The sequence below is a fragment of the Halichoerus grypus genome, chromosome 10 (genome assembly GCF_964656455.1).
Source record: "Halichoerus grypus chromosome 10, mHalGry1.hap1.1, whole genome shotgun sequence".
Classification (NCBI taxonomy): Eukaryota; Metazoa; Chordata; class Mammalia; order Carnivora; family Phocidae; genus Halichoerus; species Halichoerus grypus.
In genome coordinates, this window is record NC_135721.1 from 22,828,187 (window position 1) to 22,840,476 (window position 12,290).

Here is a 12,290-nt window from a genome sequence, read left to right on the forward strand (position 1 = left end):
GATTTTGAATTTTGGAAATTTATGGATATGTCACATACCCTTTTCAGTAGGGCCACCACTGCTCATCCAGTGCCTTGGTGTGAGTTAGAAAAAGACACCTCTTTATCAAGGCACTTTACTTCTATTCATCAGAGAAGGGCAGTAAATGTGAAAATCTGTAGTGTCTGCAGTGTGAATGATGTCTCTTTAATTATGATGCCTTGTGCAGTGCCCAACCTGAACAATCACACAAGGCAGCTGTGCTGGTCACTTACTGTCATTGTTTTCCAAACAGAGCTTAAATAAAACTTTTTCTCAACCAGAGGCCTTCCCATGTCTTCTAGACCAATGATTCTCATATCAGAATTCCTGGGAGGTGGGGGACTATTTTGAATGTCACAGCCCTAGACATAGAGGCAGCTCTCTCCTTCCTCCCTCAACACACACACACTGAACTATTGCAAATGGAAGACCACCTTCCTCAGCTGTGATGGGAATAAAAATGGTCGAGAAGTTTTGCTTTGGGCTCTCGACCATGAGATCCACCCTGTCCCGGAAAGTCATTAAGATGCAGGTGCTAACTGCCTCCTTAACAGACTCTGTTCTGGTAAGAAGGGCTCTCTTGGAGCATTTCCCAGCAAGGTGATACTTGAGCTGCTCTTCTTTTTTTTTTTTTAAAGATTTTATTTATTTTTATTTGACAGAGAGAAACACAGCAAGAGAGGGAACACAAGCAGGGGGAGTGGGAGAGGGAGAAGCAGGCTCCCTGCTGAGCGGAGAGCCCGATGTGGGGCTCGATCCCAGGACCCTGGGATCATGACCTGAGCCGAAGCCAGACGCTTAACGACTGAGCCACCCAGGCGCCCCTTGAGCTGCTCTTCTAAGGGTCCTGCCCCAGCCTGTCCGCTGCCTCCTGCTCGCCCCGGAAAACTTCCGCAATGAAGGTCATCTGCCAGGTGGCACCTCATTCTGCCACCCAGCCTCAACCAGGCCTCTGGAGCTTCTTGCCCCAAAAGCTTTCAAAAAGGATATTTTCCCTCTTCTCGCACATCTTAACACATACACTAAGATCGTTATTAATAATATTAATAGCCCCCATTTGTTGAGTTCTGCTTAGGGGCCAGATGATTTGAGATGCTTTTCGTATTTTATTGAATGCTCAGTAACCTTGTGAGAAAGGCATTATTATTTCCCTTTTGCAGTTAAACGGAAGCTCAGGTCTAGTAACGTGTTGTGTGTGAAGTCTCGCAGCCGGTAGGCGGTGGAATTTAATGCAGGGCTGTTGTCCACTGTGCAGTACTGTGTTCTTCTGCTTCTAGCAGCAGAGAACGTCAGCCCCGATGCCTCCACTGGCCAGCTCGGTGGCCTCCATCCAGCTACTTAACCTCCCTGAGCCCCAGTCTTCTTAGGCATAAGATGAGGACAATAACATCTGCCTTGTTGCTCTATTTCAAAAGCTAAATGGCATGATGTGTGGCCGCACCTAGCACCGTGCCTGGTGCAAAGCAGCATGGAATTAAGAAATGTTAGTTCCCATCCCTTGTTTCTTCTCAACAAGACTGTCTATAATTTCGACATTTGGGGTTATAATTTTCATTTCTTCATTCATGCGTGCTGCAAGCAGTCATGGAGCTCTTACTATGTGCCAGGTACTGTGTTTGGCACTTCGTATTTCTTTACAGTCCCATAGCCCTGCTAGCTGAAGCACATCCTGCTGTCTGGAGCACAGAAGGTTCCAGGAGCATTGACCCCACCTGATCCTATTGTGGCAGGGAGGTGGCATCTGCAGTCAGTGGGTGTAGCTCCAGAGCTGGTGAAGGGGCTCCGGAAGGGGGCACTTATGGTTGGGGGGGGCATGTCATCTGTGAACTGTCTTCCTGCTGGCCCGCGTGCCAGTCACTGCTGGAGCCAGGAGCCTGAGTAGGGGGCCTTGGGTGCCTCTCCTGGGGGGCCTGGTGGGTGTGGGGATCAGTCTCCTGGTTTTGGTGGAGATGGCTCCTGGGACTACCAGCCTCAGGAGTCAGATAATGTCATTTCCTCTCTTCAAAAGCTCTTTAGAGTTCCCTTCCCTCCCCACACCGGCTCTCCGCCTTCTCAGCCTCGGGTCCTTCTGCCAAACCCCAACCTCACAGCCTGTTTGTTCCTCCATGCCTCTACTCAGACTGTTTTCTCAGCCTGTGAGGCCTTTCCTGTTTCCCTCGCCATCTAGACTCTGCTTCCTTACAGGCCCAGCGAGGATGATGCTCTCCTGTGGCGGGTCTCCAGCCGCCTAGTCAGACAGCTCTGCGGGTCTCCCCTGTGCCCGTCTCTGCCCAGGACCCCCTGTGCTCTGCCTGGTGTCACGGTGGGCATTCACTTCACAGCACAGCATCCCAGGTGAGAACTGCAGGAGGGCCCGGCCCGGCCGGTTTGAGCCTCTGACTCTATGGACATGTCTGTCTCCTCTACATAAGGGGCACCCATGTCACCCTGTCTGTCTTATAGGGATGGAGGGCTGGCCCATCATAACTTTAAAGATGGCGTGTGGGCGGGCGCAGGGAGAGGAAGAGTCTGCACCTGATCTTACTATCTACCAGCAAAGGTGCTGAATTCTTTTCACACTTCACTTAATCCCGACCAAACCCTTGGATAGGACATTTTTTTCAGATGAAGAAACCAAAGCTCAGAGGAATTAGAGTTAATATGAGTGGGGCAAGTGGGAAGGGTGCCCATCTGAGGCCTCTCTTCAGAGAGAGAATGTTTTGGTGGGGGACATTTTTGGGCTCAAAACCTAGGTTTGTTCACTCTGCCATCTTTGCCCCATTCCCCTTCTCTACCCATCTTGACATGGCACCACTGTTCCCACCCAGCTCGTCTGAGGAGGCGCAAACTCTGACTTTTTGGAACCCATGTCCTCGGAGGCCTCTAAAAGGAGGAGTGGGTAGTGTCATGGCCCCACGAGGGATGCTACATGTGTGGCAGCCCCTGGGAGGGGGGGCAGGTGGGGCTGCATCTCGGGATCGGGGGCCCATCCCCTCCAGGACCTCTCTGTGGCCACAGGGGTGACTGGGATTTTGTCCCTGGGGCTGACGTTCTTTACTGGGCCAGTTCTAGCTTTATTTCCTTTCCACTTGAAACCTGAGTCCCTTCCGTCACCTTTTTCATTCCCGTGGTGCCAGTCGCCATGTCAGCTTTAGTGGAAGGACTGGACGGCGGTCAGTTACCTTGGGCCACTCCACTCCCGAAGCTGGAAAACCGAGGCCAAGGGTGGAGGAGCCAGCTACCTTGGGCAGAGCCTCAGGGACTGAGGACAGAATCCTGGTCTCCAGAACCCACTGGCTATTAGCCCTTTAGGTCAGGGGTCGGCTGTTCCAATAGGGAACAGTCACTCCTCGGTGCCCAGAACAGAACAGTGCCAGGTGCAAATGGGGGCTCAGTGGATTGTGTCTTGGGGGTCAGGTGCTAAGTCCGGCTGATTCTAAACCCCAAAGTTCTATCCACACTGGGGCTGGAATTTCTGATCTTGGTTTTTAGAGTTTGTACATGGATTTTAAAGTTCCTACCAGGTCGTGGGCCTCCATGATTTCCCTGGGGAGGTGCCGCCCGTTGTTCTCACATAGGACATAAGACGTGGTTGTTCGTCCATTTGCAGCTGTGGCCACCTCCCCTTGGGCAAGTGCCTGGGAGGTCCTGCACACAGACCCTGAGGGCCTGCCTGAGGGGTCAAACGTGTTGACACAGTCAGGAGCAGGCCCAAGAGGGGGTCTGCCTGCTGGGTTGCCCTGGCAAGCTAAGAAAAAGAAACAAAACAGATCCCCGTGGCTTGCTCCCTAGAAGACTCTGATTCAGTAGGGGCCGGAGGTGGGGCCTTGGAATCTGTCATTTTTATCAGTTCCCAGGTGATTCTGATCAGCAGCCACAGTTGAGAACAAGGGCTGTAGCTAAGTATCACTTCTCTGCATATAATTCGCATAGAAAGCCGATGCTCTGGTTAGATATGGTAGCAGGAGTCTATGGGGCCTGCAGCTCTCACTATCCACAAAGCCTGGACTCTAGCTTGTTTGCTTTAATTCAGCTGTGGATGGTGTGTCCCTGCCTGGAACATTCCTGCTGGGCTTTGCTGGCAGCTGCCTTGCCAATCTCTTGAGTCTCTTTGCCAGCTCACTGGGGTGAGGGGCGGGGTGTTGAGACCTGGGGAGTAGTCTTCCACCACCTTGCTCGGTAGAAGTACTGTGTCTCACCGACATTCCCTTGTGGCCAAATACTTATCCTAGTAGTCAGCACATAGGGAGTTGTGAGGAAAATTCTCCTCGGACAGAGAATCTGAGTGCTTGAGGACATAAGCAGAGAGACCGGGCAAAGGCTGGGCTGGAACCTCTGTTGGGGCTAGAAGTGTTGCTAGGAGCTGCTCTGCCTTCTGGGGCTGGGGTGGGGATGGTGGCAGGCTGGCTTCCAGACAGAAGGCAGGTTTTCTCAGTTTCTGAGTTGGGATTTGCTGCTCAGCAAAAGGAAGTTGGCACTGCATCTTGCCCTGTCCCCAGATGATATCTCAAGGGAGCTACTCCAGAGTAGAGATTGGGAGATGTGGCCTTTACCCCTGATTTTGTCACTGATTGGCTCTGGCCATCCACCTCCCATCTGTCAGGGTGAAAATGGGTCACCTTTGTCTCAACAAAGACTATAAAACGGTGTGAAGTTGTAGAGTCTGTGGTGAGACCCTTGTCACATGGAAAGAGAATGAAGTTAGGTCCCGAGCAAGAGCAGATGACTGACCCCAGAGGTTTAAGGGGGATCAAGAAGAGGCTTGACGTGATCAAGCAGTTGGCCACAGGACAATGAAATGACTCTCTGACAGGGTCAGAAGTGTATGGCTTGGTTGGCATGTGGGCCAAGAACTTCATGCAGATAGAGCTTGGCACATCCGAGAGAAAACTAGAGAGCTGGTTTCTGGGGAGAGACCCTGCCACATACCCGAGTGATAAGCAGAGTCACAAAGCTCGACATTCGTCAGGAGCTTCCGGGGCAGCAGGCAGAGGAAATGGGATTTTGAAGAAAATAGAAACTAAAGGAGAAAGAAGGTGTCAGACTCCGCCTTGATCAGTTCCACCTTCCCTGGAGACCCTAAGGTGTCCTTGTCAAAGCCACAGGTGAAGCCAGCTTAGTGGGCTTGGTGACACTCTTCATCTATAGGTCTGCTCACGTGGTACAGCCTTGGCACCTGCAAAACTTGGAGCGTCTCGGAGAGGCAGGGTGTCAAAAAAGAGGTGTCCTTTGATCCAGCAGCAGATTTCCTCACTCCAAGAATACTTGGGCTCCTGAAGGGCTTCCTGCAAAGTCATTTAAAAAGTGTTTGTTAGGGCGCCTAGGTGGCTCAGTCGTTAAGCGTCTGCCTTTGGCTCAGGTCATGATCCCAGGGTCCTGGGATCGAGCCCCGCATCAGGCTCCCTGCTCGGCGGGAAGCCTGCTTCTCCCTCTCCCACTCCCCCTGCTTGTGTTCCCTCTCGCTGTCTCTCTCTCTCTCTCTGTCAAATAAATAAAATCTTTAAAAAAAATAAAAAATAAAAAAAATAAATAAAAAGTGTTTGTTAGTTGTACTGACATCGCTCTGCTGCTCCCTACCGTAGGACCCTGGATGTTACAGGCTGCCGCCTTCTGGATCCCCAAGGACTGTGCTCACGGCCCGGAAGTAGCTGCTGCCTCTGGACAACCTCCCAGGCACCTTCTCCACCCAGGGCATGAGCACCCGTGATGCTATCCCCCCAGGTAAGGGGCTGCACTCGGCCTGGGAGATGGAGACAGGCAGGTGGCCATGCCTTTCTGCCCTGGCCCAGTTCCCTGCTGGCTGACGCTGGCCCTCCATGCTCAGCTTGCTGTCTGGTGGCTCCCGGGCCCAGGGAAAGGCTCAGAGTGTTCTAGAAAGTCAGCTGAGCTTTATCTCTAGGCCGGCTGAGGAGCTGGCCTGTTTTGTGGTCAGAGGACATGGGGCTTGGCCCTCAGGGACAGCTGGGTGTCTCCGTCTCTTCAGTGGACAGAGCAGGAGAAGGGGGAACAGTGTGGCCAGCTCAGGGTCAGGAGATGGGCTTCCAGGCCTGATGCTCTTCCTCTGGGAGACAGCTGTGTGAACCTCCGTTTCCTCTGGAGAGTGAGGGGATCCACAGGTCCTGCCACAGATGGAAGGGGTGCTGAATGGTGGAGAGCTGCTTTTCCCTGGTGGGGTTGGAGCCGAGGCCCTGGGATGACAGAGTAGCTCAGGACACAGGTCATTACCTAGGGGCAGAGCACCCTGGGGCTTTGATATATTAATGTGAGGACAACTGCATAATTTAATGCCACATCAGATCCTGGTGGACATTAGATTCTAATAGGGAAGTGGGAAGTACTGAAAGCTTAAGAAAAACCTAGAAATCTAGAAATAGAATGAAGGTGTGACCATATGAACCCCTAATCCTGTCCAACTCCTTTGTTTTACTGATCTGGGGACCGAGACTCAGAGAGGCTAACTTATTTCCCCAAGGTCACACAGCTGACAGAAACAGGAGGAGAATAGACTCCTGACTCCTGGTCTGGAGGCCTTCCACCCTGGGAGTGGGTATGCTGGGTTGCCCCTTGGTGGAGCCTTCTCCAGGTGGTGGGTTAGGACCCCATGGATAGTCCTGAGGTGGCCTCGGATGGGGAGCCACGGGGGTGTCAGACCAACGATTCAGCTTGCTAACATTCAAGTGCCTCCTGAGCTGGGTCCTGCAAAGACAAATAGGATAAGGTCCCTGTGCCAGGATGTGACAGGGCGGGTGGGGAGAGGCAAGGAGAGGGGAGGGTAGGATGGGGTATGCCTGGGCTGCTGCAGGGGCGGGTGGGGAGAGGCAAGGAGAGGGGAGGGTAAGATGGGGTATGCCTGGGCTGCTGCAGGGGCGGGTGGGGAGAGGCAAGGAGAGGGGAGGGTAAGATGGGGTATGCCTGGGCTGCTGCAGGGGCGGGTGGGGAGAGGCAAGGCTTCTCAAAGTAGTGGGTGCTTAGCCGAGGCTCCCTCTCTCTGCTCCCAGGGAGTCCTGACTCTCAGCTCAGGGCCCCTCCCCCTGGGCTCCCCGCCCGCTGGGCTCCTGGGCCCCACACTGTCACTGCTGGTTACTCATGGTCTCTCCCAGCAGCCTTCAGGTCTCACCAGGGACTGGGGGACAGAGTCCCTGACAGGCAGCATTTGTTAAATATCCACGGTAGGGATCAATCAAATCAATTTGCTGAGCTGGGGAGGTTTAGGAGAAGATGAAGGGTCAGTGTGGGACATGCTGATGAGGGGCTGGAGGACTCCCAGGAGAGGGTTGTTGGGCAGGTAATTGGATGCTCTGCTCTGCCACCATGGGGAGAGGTCAGGGCCAAAGCCACAGGTCAAGGGGTTACTGCATGAGGGTGATAATTACAGGCATGGCAGTGAGGAGTAGCCCATGAGATGTGCAGAGGACCGAAGCGGGGTGGGGGTGTGTGTGGAGGAGGGGAGCCCATGAAGGAGGCTAAGAAGGTGTGGAGTAGCTGGGTGTGGGTGGAGGGGCTGGAGCAAAGCCGGATGGAGAAGGCATGCGAGTGTGAGGAGAAGTGGGGGAGCCAGGCCGAGAGGACTGGGAAGAGGGGGGTGGTGGGATTTGGTGGGGATCATGGTACCCTGGCCTGCTGGGTGTGGGGGGTGGCGGGCCCCCCATCTGTGGGCCAGGCTCTGGTTTGGGGGTGGGCTACAGAGACCCCAAGGGTGAGAGTGCTGGGACAGCCTGTTCCCCAGTCCTGGTCTCAGTGGACTTCCCGTGCTTCTGTCCCCAGCCAAGGTTCTGGCTCCCATGGCCGTGTACTGTGGGAGTGTCCCTCGGACCAGTGCTGGGCCCCACGCGCTCCCCGGCGGAAGAAGTGACTCCAGGCTCCAGACTTACAGAGAAGGTGAGGTTGGTGGGACTTGGCCTCTTTCAGGCTACTCCCCTTACAGGCCTGTGGCCAGCACCCAGGTCAGCTTTCGCTGGGCCTGGTGCTGCCCAGGATCTGTGGCCTCTTTTGTGGGTCTTGTGGCTTAGGTCAAGGCCCTCCAAAAAAGCTATGTGTGTGGCAGAGATTCTAAAAGCTGGTCTCTGTATTTGTTTTCCCTGGCCCTTCCATGGTCTAGGCTCCTTCAAGGCCCAGTTCAAACATCACCACTTTATGAAGGCTTTCCAGATCCTTCTCTTCCTCCTCTATGTGCACAAAGCATTCTGTTGTTATCTCTCCACTGCCTGGACTGCTTGGCACATAGGAGATGCTCTCTGAATGTTTACTGAATGAGTGGTTGGATAAGCTGGTGTCTGCATGGAAGCATGACTGGTTCTGAGTCACCTGAACTCTTTTCAATCTGCATTTGGTATTGTCAGGTGTATTGAATGGATTGGTTGGGATCCTGGAGATTGCTGGATGGTGGTCCCTGGACAGAAGGCCTTCTCTAAGTATTTATGGCCTCATGTCTGTGCTGTCATTGGGCTGCATATCGACTCCCCTTTTCTTCCCTTGAGTAGCTCATGACACATCTTGTTAAGGTTAGGCTTCCCAGATACTGTTGAATGAATGAATTGACCCAAGGAGCGATGGTAACATCGAATGATCGGGTTTCATGGGGCAAAGCCGGACTGTTCTAAGGAAGCAGGCCCGAAGAGTTCACTGGTGCCCGGTGCCACCATGGGTTCTGTGTGCCTAGCCACTCTTGCCTCTGTCTCCCTCAGCCTCCCTCCAGCCAACTCCGAGTGTCCTGCTGGAGAAGCCGCTGCAGCTCTTGAGTGGACATGGGGACCCCAGCGGCCTCAAGTTGGATGCCCCCCTGAAGGGCTGGCAGGCCAGGAATGGCCACCCCGGGAGCCTTGCGGCCCTGTCTCTGGGGTCCAAACCCCTGGCACCCTTCTCCTCTCTGGAGTCTGAGGCCAACAGTGTGGCCCGGGACACCACCCAGATCAAGGACAAGCTCAAGAAAAGGAGGCTCTCGGAGGGCTTGGCAGCATCCTCCCGAGGTGAGCTCTGGGCCCTGCCCACCTGCCTCCCACCCACCCTGAGGCCAGGGACTCAGGCTACCTGGCTGTGAGGATCAGTAGGTGTCCGGCTGGCAGCCGGGTTCTCTGCAAGCTGGTCCGGACGCATCCACCCAGGGCACTGTCAACTGCCCTCCCTGGGAATGCATTCCTGCCTGGGCTCTGTAGTGGCCTCCCAGCTAACCTCCCCATTCCCACCCCTGCCTCCTTCTCCTCCTTCTAGTCTTCTCTCCAGGGAGATCCTTCCAAATTGCCAATCTGATCATATTCTCCCTCCCGCTCCCACCAACGATGCTTAGAACCACCCCGTAGTTTTTGGATGTGCTTAGAGTAAGCTCCCGAACAGTCCCTGTGCATGAGGCCGACTGCCCTCACCCTGTGCCTGCACCACACTCTCCCCTGCTCTCTGCTCACTCTCCCCTGCTCTCTGCTCACTCTCCCCTGCTCTCTGCTCACTCTCCCCTGCTCTCTGCTGTCAGATACACTGACCCTCCAGTCCTGGAGCAGGTGGGCTCTCTCTGGCTTCAGACTCTGACAGGTGCTCCCCCCACCTCCCTCCTTTCCTCACGGGGCTACCACTCATCCTTCCTGCTTGGCTCAGAAGCCTTCCTCAGAGAGGCCTCCTCCACTCCCCAGTCGGCATCCATCCCAGTGACACTCTAATAATGCCCTCCGGTTTTCTCTCTTACCTCTCTTCATAGAGCTGTGTACTTACACATCTGTGTACTTACTTGTGTGATTATTTGTTTCACATGTGAATTTTGCACTTGGCGGTATTCTCGACGAGGGCAGGTGAGGAGTCCTCAGTGCGAGGCAGAGTTGCCTGGCAAGGGAGATTCTCCAGAAATGTTTGTTGAATAGATGAGCAAAGAATTGAACAGCGAGCACTTCATATTTCTCTCTCATCTGCGCGGTGGGCAAACCAGAAAAACAGGCCAGGTTCCAATCTTAGCCCTGATACTGGCTGGCTCTGGGACTTTGGGCAAGTCAGTCACCCCTTCAACCTCAGTTTCCCCTCAGTGTAATGGGGATACTAATACTTCTGTGTGCCTGAGAGTTTGATGAAAACATCGTACACAGAATTCTCAGCACCCGGCATTGTGGGTAGAACTTAATAAATTTTCATTTCCTTTTCTCTCTCCTCTTCTCCTGGACCAATCACTGGGTCCTTTTTTAGCTCAGTGAATGCTTGAGTGACACAAGGAATAAGAAGCCTTGAAGTCTTAGGAAGGCAGGGGACATCCTCTTCACTGAGCAAGATGCTCCCCCTGCTGAGGTCTCCCTGGGGCTGATGGTGCCCAGGAGGATGCAGGGGAGCCCCTGTAAGGAGTCCCCCTGTGGCTGGACAGTATGGACACAGCAGGTGGGGGGTTGGAGTGCTGGAGAAGCTTGCTTAGAATTTCCAAGTGGTGCAACCTCTGGAGTTGCCAGACCAGTGACTCCCTCCCTGAGAGGTCTGAACTCTTTTTCTAGACATGTCATCTCTTTGTACAAAGTTCTAGTACAGGAGAAAAAGAACAGGGAGTTGTTCTACACAAGGTATGAATGGGACGTGATCTTAACTTATCAGGTCCCTCAGCAAGTGTGGCGGGATGGGGATCTCTGGTCCCCTGAGCAGGGCTGGGCCCTCTGCACTGGATGGAGGCTGTGTCGGCCTCTCTGTGCCACCTCCCAAATGGAGCCCAAGGTGGGTACCGTCTCCACCTGGCTTGTGACCCCTTCTTGCCTCCCTCCCCTCGGCACACCGACAGGATTCACGACAGGGCAAAGCAGAGCCAGGCTGGGCAGAGGAGCAGAGAAGCTGTTTTGACTTGGCTGTTTTGATGCGACCACTTTGACGTCGCTGGAACAAAATGGCCTTTGAGAGTTAAATGCTAAGTTTTTTTCACCACCGCCAGTAGTTACAAAGAGAATCCTGAGCTCTTTACTGTGGGGATGGCAGGGGGCATGTTGCTGTTCTCAGTGGGGTGGGGCGGGGGGCAGGGAGGATGCCCGTTGGGCACAGAATTTACTCAGAAGAGCTGAAAGTGGGAGTGGTCTGCTTTCAGACGAGGTCAGAGTGTCCCCTGTGTCGAAACAGCAGTACCCCCACATCTTTAGCTGAAGAGGAAGGGGGAACAGAAATAATTTATGGGCACCTGCCACGTGCCCGGGACTTTCTCGGCATTTTACATAAGTCACTGAATCTTTGGATAACCCCATGATGTACCTACGTTCAGTTACACATGAGCGAATGGGGGTTCAGAGACTTGCCCAAGGTCCCACAGCTTCTAGCCAGGATTGGAGCCCGCTGTCCTGACTCCTAGTCTAGTACTGGTGTGTTTCCCTTCCTGCCCAGCCTGCCTCCGAATTTTAAATGGGTGACTTTGGCCCTTTTTACCAAAGTTTATAGGAATGGGCATGGTCTGCTTGCTCAGCCTTGTGGTGGGGGTGGGCCGGGGTGGATCTCCTTCTGCTCTCACAGTCCCAGCCTCCCCTGGAAACGATGGCCCTGTTGCCAGTATCTGAATTGCCCCCCTCCCCATGCTCCAGGGACTAACTTATTCCTCACCCCCACCTCCTGCACAGTCTCCCTGGATCCTGTGGGAGGCCCCAAAGGAGTTCCTCTGAGGAGCACCATCCCCCGGGCCACTTCTCAGAGGCTGCTGAGGGCGCCCAGGCCAATGCCTCCCATCCAGAGCATCCCCACTACCCCTGAGGCTGGCGGAGCCAAGGAGAAGGGCCTAGACCCACCTGGGAGCAGTCAGGGTCCCCAGGAATTGAGACCTGGAGCCCAGGAGGTAAGGTGGCTTGACTGCTCTGAGTTTTGCCTCTCCTTCCGTCTTTGTTTCCACTTTTTTTTTTTTTTTAAGATTTTATTTATTTGAGAGAGAGAGTGCATGAGCTGGGGGAGAGGCAGAGGGAGAGGGAGAAGCAGACTCCCCACTGAGCAAGGAGCCCGATGCGGGACTGGATCCCAGGACCCTGGGATCATGACCTGAGCCGAAGGCAGACGCTTAACCAACTGAGCCACCCAGGTGTCCCTCCTTGTTTCCATTCTTTACCACCTCCCCCGCTCCGCCCCGTTCCTGAGCCCTGAGCTTCTCCGGAGGTGTGTGAAGGGCCGCCCTCAAGGATAGGGGTGGCACTGGGAGGGGCATCTTCCCCGCAGCATCCAAAACCTTTGCAGCTGGCCTAGAATCCAGCTGGCTGCCCCAGAGGTGCTGAGCACAGGCTGTGTGACCACCAGCCCTACACTTGGGGATCCCTAGGCCTTCTCTGGTCTAAACGTCCCAGAGTTCCTCATGCTTCTGACCGTCCCCATTA

General features: G+C 54.3%; 1 protein-coding gene across 9 annotated transcripts in view; it reads left to right on the forward strand.

Annotated features, from left to right (window-relative positions):
* Nucleotides 1-12,290, forward strand: part of TOGARAM2 (TOG array regulator of axonemal microtubules 2) — a 60,602-nt gene that overhangs the window by 14,936 nt on the left and 33,376 nt on the right. For 4 of the 9 annotated variants that reach the window (XR_013441635.1, XM_078056137.1, XM_078056135.1 and 1 more), the window contains exons 4-9: nucleotides 684-1,628; nucleotides 2,206-2,355; nucleotides 5,583-5,721; nucleotides 7,765-7,878; nucleotides 8,685-8,966; nucleotides 11,553-11,764. Coding sequence is in view for 8 of the 9 variants with exons in the window: in XM_078056137.1 (XP_077912263.1) it covers nucleotides 5,694-5,721; nucleotides 7,765-7,878; nucleotides 8,685-8,966; nucleotides 11,553-11,764 (636 nt within the window). In the remaining variant the exon portion in view is untranslated. Of the gene's footprint in view, nucleotides 1-683; nucleotides 1,629-2,205; nucleotides 2,356-5,582; nucleotides 5,722-7,764; nucleotides 7,879-8,684; nucleotides 8,967-10,729; nucleotides 10,851-11,552; nucleotides 11,765-12,290 lie in introns of those variants that run through there. The other 5 variants (XM_078056130.1, XM_078056131.1, XM_078056132.1 and 2 more) reach the window with 4 other exon arrangements.